The sequence below is a fragment of the Chelmon rostratus genome, chromosome 11 (assembly GCF_017976325.1).
Source record: "Chelmon rostratus isolate fCheRos1 chromosome 11, fCheRos1.pri, whole genome shotgun sequence".
Classification (NCBI taxonomy): domain Eukaryota; kingdom Metazoa; phylum Chordata; class Actinopteri; order Chaetodontiformes; family Chaetodontidae; genus Chelmon; species Chelmon rostratus.
Genome location: NC_055668.1, coordinates 1,977,912 through 1,993,640, shown reverse-complemented (window position 1 = coordinate 1,993,640; position 15,729 = coordinate 1,977,912). Strand labels below are relative to the sequence as shown.

General features: G+C 41.5%; 1 protein-coding gene across 8 annotated transcripts in view; it reads left to right on the top strand.

Annotated features, from left to right (window-relative positions):
* Positions 1 to 15,729, top strand: part of col13a1 (collagen, type XIII, alpha 1) — a 117,790-nt gene that overhangs the window by 39,008 nt on the left and 63,053 nt on the right. For all 8 annotated transcript variants that reach the window (XM_041947271.1, XM_041947267.1, XM_041947266.1 and 5 more), the window contains exon 3: positions 14,120 to 14,127. In XM_041947271.1, the coding sequence (XP_041803205.1) occupies positions 14,120 to 14,127 (8 nt within the window). The remainder of the gene's footprint in view (positions 1 to 14,119; positions 14,128 to 15,729) is intronic.

Sequence of the window (15,729 nt, the reverse complement as noted above, 5' to 3'; positions counted from 1 at the left end):
ACTCAAATTTTAGTGGAGGCCTTAATTAGAGGGTTGAACCAAACTGTCAAGGCGGATATCAAAGCATCTTACATAGTGTCTTGTTTAAGTTCTACCCAAGTATGCAGGAAACAAAAATGATGGAGACAACTTTGTAGTGATAAGATGCACTGCGATTCAACACCAAATCAGTAATTCCAGCCGTAGTTCAGCAAGATACACCGCTATTGATCCCCAGCAGGAAATTCTGGTTGTTGTAGGAGCACCATGGCATAAATAAGTAGAGCAAAGTACAGAAACTAAAGAAATAAATAATATAGCTATAAAACTAAAATAAGAAAAGAATGCAGGCTAAAAAGTGTTCAAGACCATAGCACAGTATACTGTAAGCATATAGTACAGCAATATGACATACAGTTTTAGAAAGTGGAACATAGTATATAATAAACATAACATAAAGAACAGAAAGATACATCAAATAGGATAGAATAGACAATCAAATATAGTATGGTGTAGTGTTGGTAATATATAACAAAATATATCAACAAATATAGTAATCATGGAGAGGTAGAGTGTCGTGACTGTCTGTGTGGTGTCACAGTCTGTATTCTCCACTGCTGTTGTACAGTCTGATGGCAGCAGGTACAATGAGCTCGGGTTTGCACCTTGGTGAGATGATCCGGTGGCTGAATGTGCCGGCTGGATCAAGCAGACTGTCTGGTGTATTCCCATTCAGCCATGTCTCTGTACTTCTGTTAGTTTATCCATCTGGTTGGCAAGAGACCTCATGTTCCTCCCAAAGGTCGATGGAAGAAAAGGTTGGTGCGGCGGTGTTGTCTCCAGCTTCACACCACATGAAACTCCAAAATGATGCAAACCAATAGCTTTGAATGCAAATCTGGAAAAAATGCTGGTCATATACAGAGTTTTGAATATTTTATTCCTCAAAGAAAAGAACATCTGCATTTTAAAAGAAACATCAATATTTTCTCGGTTTAATATTTGAAATCCTGAATGAGAAAAGCTGTGGTAAATGATGGCTAAACAGCCAGACCAGCGAAAGTAAACACAGGCATTGATGCACTGGCTAACATTTCATTTAACTCTTGCTAATTACTAATATTTTTTAGGGTCATTGTAGTCCATTTATATTTGAGGTGCACAGAGATGTCACTATCTGTATCTTTATCTGTTCAACCAACCAAATGCTCTGTCTCTGTATCCTCATTTGGACAGAGGACCATTCTATCTTGTGGCCATCCACAATGATATGAATCTATTTGAAGAAACATAGTGGATGATGCACAGATATGCCACATGTCAATCATGCAGCTGACCTAATAATTATGAGCAACTTCGGATAGAAGAAATACCCGTTTCATCACTTTATTTGTGCTTTCCCCTGGTCTACTGTGGTTTAGAGGAAGAATTAGCTGTTAGCAATAGCGTACTCACTGCAACCAAGGATTTAAAAAGAAGGTTTCATGAGGTAGTGTTTCTCATTTATGTCATTGTGAGGACACTTTCTACATATTGCTTCGTTGTAATAATGGTTATCAGCTGCTCTGATCTAGATATATCAGTACATATACAGTATAAAGTGATGGGAATGCAGTTCTTAGTTCTGGCTTTACTCCACGCTGGCCTGCAGACACCCAGCACGCCGCTCTGTGTAAGGTGTTAGAAGGAATCAGAGAGTCGGTAGAGGGTGATGTGGGGTGCCTGGATGTCCAGAGAAGCTGTAATCCAAGCTTTGCTGTGGTCCCACCATCAGACTGCATGAGGGGGGCTTAGCTTGAATCTCGAGCTCATCTTTCGACTTCCTGGAGCCATAGAAACACTCCAAGGACTTGAGTGTTCAGTGGCCAACTATTAATAAAATGCACAGGGAAGGTGCTGGGGCCTCAGGTTTCAGTCCCACTTTATAAATTCAGGCCCAAATCTAATCTTTTCCTTTCACATATCAAATGATTTCATGATAACATCTAGAAACAGTCAAAAAATTTGTTTTTCTTTCTAGTGTACTTTCCTTTTTTCCTCCAGATTTCCTTCTTTACAGTTTGGTTGAAGCATCTCTGGTTGGAGCCAGAGACCTTTGCTCCCCTCCAACATGTTAGACTTGTGATGTTTATGTTGGTGGTTCTGCTTTTGTTATTAGCCTAACAGATGAGAGCTATTAGAGCAAGAGCCTCCGTTTTAACACTAAGAGTAGTGTGGAGCGTGAAGCTGGACACAGGCCAAACTCCTACAGCACACATGGTAAAAGTATTGACTTTGCCTCCATTTTTTCAGCAATCTCTCTCCCGCTCCCTCCGTCTGAGCTTCTGTTTTAATAGCTTGCATAGCGTAGTGTGGCGGCTACCATTTCTTCTGCCTGGTAACTCGATTTAAGAATGAATCGCCTCTTTAAACCCTCACAGCAGCTCACTCTTAAAGTTGGCAAAAGACTGACTTATGAAGTCACATGGGGGATTGAGGTTCCAGCCCCGCTGGTCCTCGGGGACATTTGTGATATTAGTGATGTGACAACGCTGTACTCCAAGTGTTTGCCTCACTCACCACAGTATGATGACAGAAAAGAGCCCACGTGGAGTGTTTTGGTTGTTTTAAGACCACAGGGTGTCAGGAAAGGGATTAATTGCCATGTTAAATCTATCCTGTGATTACATTCCTCAGGAAACGGTGATGTATGTCAGTGGCACGGCAATGAATAACACTGATGGACATAAAAAAAAAATCCTGCAGCTTTTACTGTAGTTAGGTCCAAAATCCATTATGTAAAGTCAATAAACAAGATCCTGCTCCCTTTTCACATCATGGACTCATGGAGTCTGAATGAAATGAGAGGAAATATCAGCATTCCAAAACCCTCCATTGATTTGTGAAGATTTTAGGATAATAAAACTAAATCCAGTTTATTAGCTCTTCTTTCATAGCTTGGTCCACCAGTTCTATCTGCTATAATAACCTTGTACCCACAAATTAACAACTGAGATGTGTGATGTCAGGTCAGTAACAGAGCCTTATTGCATGAACATTTGAACTGGTGCCACATTTTAAATGTGAATGTGTGCAAACTAAAGAGAAATAATAACTTTGTGACAACACAAAGACTCTTATTCGTGGTGCAAGTGTGGAAATTGTCCAGTTCGTGCAAATACTCAGAACTGTCTTTGATGAAAGACTGAAATTTTGTGAAAAATACAGATTCCATTTTGGAAAAGGCTCAGCAGTGTCCACATTGTCTAAACTTTGTCATGACAAGTACCCTCACAGACCTGTCAGATTAGCTCATGTCCAGCTAGTTTACATGTACTGATCCATAAGATTGATGTAATACGTGGATGCAACTTGCTTTCACCTACAACTTCTTTGCATGTAAAACAATAAGAAGGAACCTGGGTTTTATTCTGGAAGACTTGAGAACAGCTTTGGTAAATGAGCCGCTGCAATCAATAAACAGAAGTGACCATAAAATCAGAGAGCTTATAAACAAGCCAACAGTTTAATCACATTATCCAAACCACTATATGAGATACAACTGAAAGTGGACCCACAGGAAATGTTTGTAGTGATTATGGGAAGCACAGACCAGAACTGCCCCTTGTAGACTGTGATGGACGTTTACAGCAGACAAATATTTTTCCCTTTAGCTTTAGCTATCTCTTCTAATTAACTTAGACTCACCTTAAAACCTGTCCCATTGTATGAACTACAAAACTACAAAAATAAGACACAAGTTATAACAAAGTGCAATTATTAAGGCCATGTCATGAATGATGCTGCTGCTTCCTTCACTTCTTTTTGTTTGTTTTCTTATCGAGCTATTATTGTAAGACTTCACTGATAGTTCATTTGTCAGGCTATGAAAACAATAAGACTGTTTAGATAATGTCTCTTAACGAAGACTGTGGATACAAACACATTTCATACACACAGCATGAAAAGATGGAGGAAGGGCAACTGTGCAACCTGCACGATCCACATGCTGTTGTCTTAACCCGTACAGAAAACACTTTGTGGGTTTACCTCGGTGAATTTGTTGTCTTAACCTTTGCTGATATGCCATTTGTCTGGGCTAAGTACTGTGCTGGAGGGTCAGGCAGAGGTGGGGTTTCCCTCCCATGACGACCACAGACTCTTGTTAATGCGAGTCTGACAGGAAGAGAGTGGCGCCTGAATACTGCTCACATCAGAGCTGCCACGTGCTTAGCCTATTATTAGAAACTGCCTTCAACACATGATTGAGAATTATGTTATCATGTGCTTTAGATAGATTGATAGGTTTCGAGGGCAGGATTAATGCACAGTGAAAGTCTGGAAACATGTGAGGAGATTAGACAATTAACAAAGCATTAAGTAAGGAATTGTTTTTGATATGTGATATGAGTCAGGAGGGACAAGATGACCATGAGGCTCAGTCAGACTGAACAACAAAATCTATAAAAACTGGGGAGATCTGTGAAAAGTCATGCATTATGAAACCGATGCTGCAGGAAAGCTGCAAGGATTCGTTTCATAAAGAAGTTGCTTCAGCATGTTTGGTCTCAAAGGAAGTTTTCATTTGTTGAAGACATACAGTAGTTCATAGTTTGGGGGAATATTCAATTTCTTTCTAAGAATGAGATGAAAAGAGCCAGAGCAGCTCTTATTGTAGCTTAGCTTAGCTTAGCATAAAGACTGGAAACAGGGGGAAACTGCTTGCCTGGCTCCGTCTAAAGTTCAGCCTACCAACGCATCTAAAGATCACATTTACGTCATGTATCTTGATTGTTTAACCAGTACACAAACAGAAACATAAACCTGACAATTTGAGGTTTTAGGGGAATTCAGATGCTGCCTTCTCTTCCTCCATACAACGCACAGACATGAACGTGGTTTTGTTCTACCATTCTAGCTCTCTGTTTCCCAACATTTTCCCAGCAATTCCTTTACTGCATGTGTTCAATATATTCATCATCATCAAAAATCAGATGAAGGCTGTGTTATCCATTTAGAGAAGGATACATCACAAATAAACCAAACATATTAATCATAGGAGACAGTAGAAATTAACACTTGGCGTAATTTTCCCAACAATCTCAAGTCAGTTTACATTTTGCTGGCTGGACTTTGCATTGACTTTGCTTTGACTTTGCATGCTACAATGCTGTATCTGAGTCAAACCTCTGTCTCTTTAGTAGATCTTCCTTTGGCGCCTCCTCTGCCTGTTAAAGTCTCTCCAGAGATCAATCTTTTTACCTCAACTCCCACCTCAGACACCAATCCATAGCTTCTAGGGCACGGCTCCAAACCCCACAGAATAGATTTGAATCAAACTTGATGATTTTAAAACCCCAAAGAAGATGAATTTCAACTGCTGTCTTTGCTCCCACACGCTCTGCATCTCTCTGACTTCCCATTGCTCCGCTGCTTCCTTTAGCCGGTGACATCGAGCAGGAAGTGGAGCTGGATGACCTATTGGTTTTTCACGACGGAGGCCAGTGGACTTCTAAAGGTTATTTAACAGCAAAGAGGCCCCTCTTGGGTTACAGTGTGGGAGGTGGGTGCATCCTAGCCAAAGGCGTTGAGAGGAAGTCTTTTTCCAATGGCTCTGTTGGTGAAATCTGTTACATCTTTTTTTTTCCACTGTGTGAATTTCCCCAAGTATTCTCACACATAACAAGCTCACTATTGAAAGAGAATCCGTCTCATTCGCACGTCATAATGTCGTCCTCTTTTTGCGTATTTATCCACCTGAACTATCCGACGGCAGCCCATGCTTGTTTCTTTTCTGCATGAAGGTGAGGTTTTACTGAAAATCACTTCATCTCTGTCAGTCTCCTGAACCGCTGACCTCACTCCTTGGAAAGTCAAACTCATTCCTTCTGCTTCGACAGATCCTTTGTGTCCTGCTGATCTACAAAAGCAAAACTTGAACAAACCCTCAGTGTGCCTGAATGCAACCACACCATTAAGTCAGTGAAAGAGGAGCCGGGCCTACAGGCTCCTTTAAGCTCAGGCCTATTGCAAAAAGGCCCTGACAGTGCACTTCTAGTGGTTAGATGAATTAGCCAGTCTGGGAAATGGAACCTCGTATCCAGGGGCGCTGATGTTTAGTCTAATTTTTTAATGATAGACTTTGGGATTTATGAACTTCCCAAGCTCTGCATAAAGTGTTGTTGCATCAAATGACTTTCATCACTCAACAGGTTAGCCCACAGACCTCTGCTCAGAAAGCTTTACTACCTTTCACCCACAGGGTGGATTCAAACAGACCTGAACTCATTTGTAAATTGGAGCTTAGACTTTGTTGCAGCCACAAATGAATTACTGCTTTTTTCTTCAGGTTGTCCATTTGTCTGTCTGTCTATCCGTATGTATGTCCACCCCATTCTCATGAAAGCCGTTTTTTCTTAGTCTCTGCCCATTCTCAAAAACAAAAGGAGAGTGAATATGGGATGTTCAGATGGCCAGAAACATGACTGCTGGGATGCTACTGTGTCTATTTGATTTGTAATTCTGCAAGGTTTTTTGCCAACAACTTTATCGGGAGATAATTTGTCAGATGTTGTTTTCGGCTTCTTCTGCCCTCAAGTAGCAACAATCAGTGCAGCTTTAAGTGTGATTTAAGGTGAGGAAAGGAAAGTGAAAGGGTAAACAAAGGTATGATTTATGCGCCTCCACTTCAGTCCCACTCATTGCCATGAATTACATCAGGAAGCTTGTCTGTTCAGTCTGCAGCGGAGCAGCGGAGGTTTTTAATAGATGCCTTTTCCCTCTCCTGAGAGCAATTTCACAATAATCGTTGAGTCAGGTTAATGGTGGCTTTGCTGGCAAAGAAACAATGTCGTCATTGTGGTGATCGGCTGTATGAGAGTGCTGTGTAATTATTTAATCCCAGGCTTAGCGTTGTTTTTTGTGGTCTAAGGCCTGTTGGAAAATATTCCAGTCTCCCTACAAATGGATTTGGCATTGGGAGCAAAACAACTACACTTATTCAATTTTCCTGTTCCTGGATTAACAAGAATGGCACAAAATGAAACAGCCGGGAAGGGTTTAATAAATCGATTTGATGTATTAGATATCCTGCAGAAGTTTCAGTGGCCATAAACAGTGCTTTTACAGGCTGCACATGGATATTGCATTAGTGCGACCAGCATGTTGTTCCCAGTCCTAAAGCATATTGGCTCCACAGCCTGGGCGCTGAAGGTGTCACATCCCAAAGAGGCTATAGATGCTAAATCCTTCCCTATAGGAGACCTTTTGGCCATGAACTCCCCTCTTCAAAATAAATGAAATGTACTGTAGGAAATTCGACTGGATGTGCACTTTCCCCCTTGTCCGACAGCCAAAGCAGTATCACCCCTAGAGTTTACAAGTGGCTTTTCAGCAGTATTAAAAAGCATCTTTTCACATCAGCGTGCTCCGTTTTTCACATTTGACATTTTCTCATAGTATGACATCAGGTTAACACGGAGCCAAAGAAATCACAGGCAGGTTTAAAATTGTGACTTCACATTTTACAAGGGAACAAAGCTAAAAGGGCTCCATGGGAACAGCTGCGTCGCCTTGTATCTGCGATAGTTAACAGGCTGAAGATGAGGATGAAGAATGAAAGCCTTTGTCTTAACTCAGTCTGCTGAGCTGTCTGCTGCTCGGGACATTTCTTCTTTTTACTGGGCCTCTTTTTTCATTGGGCGAGCTGGAAGTGAACAGGGGAAATAATGTTTGATGAACTGTTAGTTTGTCTCTGTGAGATTTTTTTGTAGAGGGCTCAGAAGCTAATATTGATTTATTGGTTTCATTTATTCTCCTGTGGTTTTTGTAAGGGCAGTACAATTTCATTTTTTCAACAGGCTCAGCCTCGCCTCCCTCAGACGGCTGTCTATTCGCATTTTTCATTTGGAGACTGAAGGGCTTCATGTGTGAGGGGGGATGTTTGCAACCAATGGCGAAAAGGCTTGAAATTTGAAAAATTATTTTTCCAGGTCTCAATAAGAGGTGGAGGCATTTTTCCTCTCCATGACAGAGAGAAGTGCAAAAGTTCACATAGTTATATCCTTTGATAGATACACACCCCTCAGGAAATCCCCTTCACTGTTTGCACAACTGCAGCTAAAAATCCTTTAAGTGTGAATGTGAACTTACATAGCGTAGTGTTCTTTTCCTCTAGGAAGCTGCAAATTTGAATGGTTTTGGCTTCGGAGACAAGTGATTAATGCATGGCTGTGAAGGAGAGTGGACATGCTCTGCTGACAATGCAAACAGGCTGTTCACTTTCCTGTCACCCTATCTTTAAATTAAACCTTTGACGTCAGAGTGGATTGAGTTTTTGCATAATTCACACTAAGATCTCAAACACACCTCACACCACCTGCACAACTCATTAGGCTACTTACTGATCCAAGCTGCTACAGTGAAAAATCTCGCTAAATCCAAATTAGACCAGTGTCGCAGACATGAGAGACAGAGACAGAGATAGTCTCAAGATGGCAGCCAACCTGTCTGCCACTGCCCACCAGTTTATTCTTTGCAACATAAAAGGTCAAGTAAGCTGAGAATGAAGGGGACACGACAAGGGTTGAAGGTTTTGAATTATTGGAGATGCAGATTTGAAATCCATTATAATGCAGTAATGTAGTCGAACATCAGGGCACGTATAAGCTGTTGGCATTACAGTATATTATCTGCTATTATAGCAAAGCATCACGGACATTTGGTTGCACAATTGATTTACAACCATGCATGAGCCAGTGTTGAGTAAATGACTGACTCTAATAGGAGCAGGGAAGGGGGAACACCCATGACTTTGCATGTTGGCATGCAACATTAGATGTCCATTTCCGGCCGCATCCAACCAGCGGCCTTACATAAGCAGAAACAACAGGTGCTAGTAATAGTTACACAGCATTAAGCCCAGCAGAGGAGAAGACTCGGAATACATGATATCAATGCAGTCAAGCAAATTCCCTTTTCGCTCGCGCGTGTACATGTGTGTGTGTGCGTGTGTGTGTGTACTTTGTTTCATGTTGTGCCCACTGCTTGTTGAACGTAAAGTAGTGGTGCTTCAGTGGCCCCTTGTCAGGCGCCACCTCATGTGCTATATTTGAACCCCCTTCCCCCAGACCTTCCAAAGTGCCTTTGGATCAAGGTGCTCTACAGTGAGTACGTCCCCTGGGTGAGTGGCTCCAGCCAACAGGATGTGATGGCAGGCTCAGAATGCAACAGGAATCTGGCCTCCATGTTTCCTCTCCCCATGCTTGCATGCAGAGACGGTTTAAGCTTACCGTTTAGGGAGTGGATCACAACTGCTGGAATGACTGGCACAGCCATGCCCTGCTGTAACTGAGACTTCATTACACAGATCCCATCTCAGAACAGAAATCTGACAAATTATCTGGGTCTCAAGTCCCTAAGAGTTCGGTACCTATGGTGCAGTTAAGTAAAAACGGCCTCACAGTTCTGCTTGAAATGCAACATGAATATTACATATAACAGTGTTTGCGGCCGAAGACAGACGTCCCACATGGTGATACTGAACTGTGCAGTTAACATTGATTTAATGTGCTGTCCAAATACTACAAAAAATATTGTGTTCGATTTTTGTTTTTTCATGTATTAGAGGATATTCGGGCCCGACAGTAACACACTGGATCCATTGCAACATTATTCTTCATCTTCATAACCCCCAAAGCTTTATGGGAACTGTTGCTCCAAAACTTAGAGCATGTTCGTGTACTACACAGGAAAAAAAGTATAATAGAATTGACAGTATCAATCAGTATAAACTATTTCTTTAAAGTTTCGGATTTTGAAAGTCTAGGGGAAAAGAAAGATAATTGAAAATGACTGATTAGTTGGGAAACTGAAATCCAGTTATTAAAAAAAAAGGTAATTTTGCCTATTTCTTTTTGAAATATATTGTCAAGGAAAGCAAATAAAAAAAAGAGTCATCTTCTGAGGACCATTTGCTCCATACCAAATCCATCACAATCTGGCCAACAGCAAAGATATCTTTTCATGGACCAAAGTTTTTAGCAACCCTTCAGGTCCAGTGGAAAGGAGTAAAACCTTTGCTCTGCTAAACTTAAGCAGCAGTGGCTGAAAAGAGGAAAATCTGCACTTAATGAAATAAACCACCGCTGACAGGCTAACCACCAGGCTTTTTATTGAAATGAACGGAGGTAAAAACTTGTTCCTTCCCTTCCCGAAAGGTCCTTTTAATCGAGTTGCTAACAGAAATATGATCATGGAGATGACTAAAATGTATTAAAGTCTTATAAAAGAGGACTATTGTGTAATCAGAGTGAGAAAATTTTGTCCTATGCAGAAATTATGAAACATCAATAAATAACAAAGACCAAGAAAAGTCTGTGATAGTGCAGTCCTGCAGCCCTGGCCTGGGAGCCATTTGTGGAAAGAAAATCATTATATTACTCTTGGATTGTGTAAAATGAGAGTTGACAAATGAAAGCAATGACCTGTATTGCACTACAATTAAACATCACATTTAGTTTCCGAGTTGCACTTTTGTTTCGACCCTTGTTTGCCCCCCAGGTGTGTGTGATGAAAACAGCACATGTCCAGTCAGCAAACAACAAGAAATAAAACAAACTGACAGCTTAAATTACCACAAGAACCACACCTAAAAATAACAGGAAGAGGCAGAATAATGTGTGGGTCCAGAGAGGGAAGGTTTTCGCCCTGGCTGCATCATAGGTTACTCCTGTTTTTGCGCATGTCAAAACAGTGCCTGAGGCTGGAGGAGTGACCACATGTTCTGCACTCCCCCTGCTCACTTTTCTTCAATCATTCATGCTGAGCCTGTCCTACTACTGTGTCTCTCCTCGGCTTGTGGAAATTTAAGTCATATTTATCACATGCCGTATGACTGTTGCCCTTGGGGCAACACTAAAAGTCTGAACCCCGACTTCATTCCTATTCTGTTTTCCTTGTTCCAACTGCTTTTCATTTTATGAAAGTATAAAGTGAGCAAATTGACCTGATAGCAGGCTTCCAGGCTGGGATGAAGCGGTCTGAAGAGCAGACAAAATAAACCTGCTGAGGAGATAAAGCAGGGATTTAACTTGACATTTCACAGAGGAGATTTGTCATTAGTGATTTTCTCCACCTTGCTGTGATTGACGTAATGACATCTTCAGTGACCCCTGTCTGGATTCAGCAGTAATTGATTTTGTCAGATGACTCCCGGCCCTTTCATTGTGCTCCTGAAAAGGTCAGGGGGAAGCATATTGGTTTTTGTGAAAGGTCTATTTTACTGGGCTGAGTGGCCTGACTTGTCCCTCTCATGTGTTTTTAATGAGAGTTTTTGAGCCAGGTACAATCTGAACTACCATCTACCATCACGGTAGAATTTCATAATGTTTCACATAATAGTTCCACCAAAACGGTTCCACTAAAAGTAATACCAATACTGTTTCTGTACCTGTAGTCTCGGAACAAAACAACAACATTTATATACAAATAATATTTGTAATTATTTGTAGAAATGTTGTTGCTTTCCTCCAAGAATGCTTCTCAGACAGCATTCAAACTAGTAGTAAACAAGTCTCTAATCTCGGGTTTGGGACACCAAAGAGGTGATTTTGACACCATTGTTAGTTTATTTTAATTTCATAATTATTGAAGAATAATGTCAAAAAGTGGAAAGCCAGAAGCAACAGATGTAAAAAGGGAATCCAGCCAGTCCAGGGATGTCCTGCTGAGGCTGCGTTCAAACTGACAGCAGCCCTGCATGAAAAACACAGCTCCCTCATTCATTTTCATGAGGCCAGTTCTAGCAATGCAGTAAGGGTGCCAGCCAAGGGGCTCCAGCACAAATAATGTAGGGTCGCCCTGCCAAAAGTTGAAAAAGGCTCAACATTTGCTGCAAAAAAATGTGTTGGCCAATAAAATAGTGCAGGTGCACATTCCTTGTTAAAATGAATGCTGTACATCTGCTCTTTACCTGCTGGTTATTGGCATACATGAAGTAGCTGCTGCCGTGATAACTTTCAAGAGTTGTGAAATCCTGTCTGTGAGTGTTAAAAACAAACTGGACTTCATGGATCGGCAACAAGGGCCCCTGAAGAGGGCAGATAGACAGGTATAAATGAGAGGGTGAATCGTCTTTTCTTTTCAGTTTGAATCCCAATGGGCCTAAGTTTTGCAATGTTCCTAAGATGGGAAAAGCAACACCTGATTAAAGGTGACATCTATTCCAGGGGGCAGGTTTAATGAAAGAGGAAAGAGAACCATCCAAGACATCCCATCATCAGTAGGGCAAAGCCAATAGGGCCAAAAAGAAGAACTTCTGTTTTATCAGTGCTTGTTTCCATGTGGAAACTACTTCAAAGGCACAATCAGCTTTTGTTTTCAGTTGAGCATGAGGGACAACCAGTAAGTCCTGGTCAGAAGACCTGGGTGAACTACTGGTTATACAAGGATGGACCACCTGTGTTAAACTGTAAAAAAGGGTAGGCCATCCAGACCCTAGAGGCAGTCAGACAACTGTCCAAAATGGTCAATTTGTCAGTCTCATCAGACTGAAAAGAGACATACAGTTGGATATCATCATCTTAACAGTGATAAAGAGATACCTTTAGATTTGCTAAAAAAAAATGGCCAAAGGGAAGCAAAGACAGAGTAAATAATATAGGACCCAAGAGAGAACCCTGAGGCACACCACAGGAAAGAACAGTGGTTTCAGACATGTAAGGATTAAAACTTTGAGCCTAGAGATAGGAGGAGAAGCAGTCCAGGGCGCTCCCAGAGACATTCATCCACCGTTGAAGCCTTTCAGTCAGGATACTGTGATCTACAGTGTCAAAAGCTGTGCTAAGATCCAACAGCACCAAAACAGAGCATTCATCAAATATCAGAAAACAGCATTGTGTTATTGGCGGCTGTGAGAGGATCTGTTTCAGTGGAATGCTTCTCATGAAAACCAGATTGGAATCAAGAGCAAAAATGGGGCAATGAAACTCTCAATGGAAGCATATCAAGATAAGACTGATGAAGCATGCATCTGTGGAGACTTAGTAGAATCAAGTCAGTGTAGATAATGTGGTGCTGATGCATCCTCAAAAGAAAAACTAACTGTTACATCCATATAGAGCAGGCATGTCCAAACTATTCCATAAAGGGCCGTGTGGCTGCAGGTTTTCGTTCCAACCAAGGAGGAGCACACCAGGCCAGCCAATCAACATCAAGGGATCACTGAGTTATCAGCTGAAGACTGAGCTCAGCTAATTAAGCTGGTGTGCTCCTCCTTGGTTGGAACGAAAACCTGCAGCCACACGGCCCTTTATGGAATAGTTTGGACATGCCTGATATAGAGTGACTGACAATGATTTATTATATCCGATTTCTTAAAAACAGGCCAGTTTGAGTAGCAGACACAGGCAGAGTGATTTATAGGTTTCACCCTGTCTCTTACTGGAACTTCGACTGTATGTCTGAATGAAAAAGGTCTTGCTGCTTGGGCCAAGTGCCTTGCATTAATTTGGACTGGGTGTGGTGGAAATTCTCCGAGGGACGATGCTGCTTCTCCTCCTCTGTAGATGATGATGTATCATCTGGCATCTCCCTCGCTTTCCCGTCCCTTCCATCAATCCCCGGACTGATTGGTAGGCACACTATGTCCATCGCTGTCAGGGTGGTGAGATGTTTTGAAGTTTCAGGGCTCACTGTGGCAGTCCCAGGGGACCACACATGGAGCTTTTCAGATGCACGATGATCGAGACCCCTGAAACTGATACTGTGGTTTATGCTTCAGTGATTGAACATGACGTGTCTTTGAAGCCTAGCCTGGTTGTATCTGGGGAATAATTCCTAGTGCCTTTTGGAAATAGAGTAAACATATCAGTTAGTAATGCCTTGACTTTGAAATGTAATTCTGGTTGTGGAAGACTGTTCTTCAAAATGTACATTTCTGTCTTCTATCCTCTTGATCAATAAACAAACAAACAAGAACATAAATAAATAATAAATAAATAAATAAATAAAGGTATATTGAGGATGCAGAGAATATTTCTGAAAGGCCCCAGCCCATCATTCATTTTCAAGAATCATTTTTGCTGTCTGTATGTAACATATGTTGGTATAAATTATAAATCTAATATTTTCTCTCTTTCTTTCTCTCTCTCTTGTCTTACAGGACCACCAGTAAGTAGACCAGATGCCTTGTCTGACCTGCATGCGGTAAAGTGCTTATTTTTGTGCTTTGCTGTGAAGTAGATGAACTGGAACATCTTCTCCAACATATCTGATGCCACTATAACTGCTGTTTTTTTCTGTGAATCAGACGTTATACGTGTTGTGGTTCAAAACTATGCTTCAAAATGTCCACACAGTTCTGCTTCGTACAACTCATTTAAGTCTTCCAGTTCTTAGAATTCAATGTGAATTAACATTTTATGTATGTCGCCTCTAATAGTATTCAATAAGTGGTAGTTAGCAATGGCTGGCACTGTAACCATCAAGGCAAGAAGGTTGTAGGTTTGGATCTGCAGGCCAGCTGGGATTTTTCTGTGTGGATTTTGCATGTTCTCCCCATGTCTGCATGGGTTTGCTCCTAAATTGCTGCCTGTAGGTGTGAATGTGGTTGTCCGTCAGTCTTGTGATAACAGCAGTGACCTGTCCAAGGTGCACTTCACCTTTTGCCCACTGAGTGGTGGGATAGGCTTCAGCCCCATGCAACTGTGCTCACCATGACAGGTTCACATCGCTGAAGTCAAGCCTGTGGCTGAATGGACTTCTTGATTCCTGTGACTTGATGGCACAAGGTTTAGGGACACTGCTCCGAACACTCCGCCAGTATGAGCTTGACTTTTGTACAGCTGTGTCAGTTTTAAAATCACCTTTGCCAAATATCCCTCCCTGGAAAATTTGAGGCTTAGTTCCTATGGAGAAAGTTTTAAGGTACATGAAGACAGCCAGTGAGGCAGATTTTCCACTGTTCCTCACTACACGTCTATGTCCACAGGAGCTGAGCATTTCAAACTCCAAGACATGGTCAGACTCCATGTGTCTCTCTCGTTTTGGTGACATACCATGTGTCAAATTCCAGTAAATTCCAGTAAAATAAAGAAAAGAATAGGAAGAAAATGTAAATGAGCTGATCAAAGACAGCTAAACAACAGAGTAATTCAGGTAATCTCATCCCCTTTAAAAAAAAAAAAAAAAAGCTGAAGCTAAAACATGATAAAGCTACAAGCCAAGAACAGTCAACATGGTCAAAGCTCCGTTCATGCTCAGCCACAACAGCACAATTCAATCTCATGTCCTGGTCAGAGACATGGCACACAAACGACGCAGCTACTTTAAGGGACCGCACTGTATCGTACAACTGAATGCAAACCAGGTGTAATTCTTTTGTAGAGCAACTGATACTCCAACAGAGAGCAGTAATATAATTCTTTACATTCATTTGAAATTAATCCGTTTCGAGGCCAACGTCTGGCTGTTATAAATCCTGCTCCGACCTGACCCTTTCTCTTGCTTCTGTTTTACAGATAAAGCATATTAGCAATTACATTTGCCCGAATGAAATTACTATTACATGTTTTTGAAGCCAACCAACCATGTCAGTGGACTTCTCTGTGCTTGGAGTACTCACCCGTTAGGAAAAGTTAAAACCATTTGGCTTGCCACCTTTTGGCATCTTCCTGATCTACAACACCACGTGTGCCAAGAGCGCATCCGTTTCCTCAGAAAGGATTTCAGAGAAGCTAAATGTTCCATGAAGCAGAAACATGACTAAATATC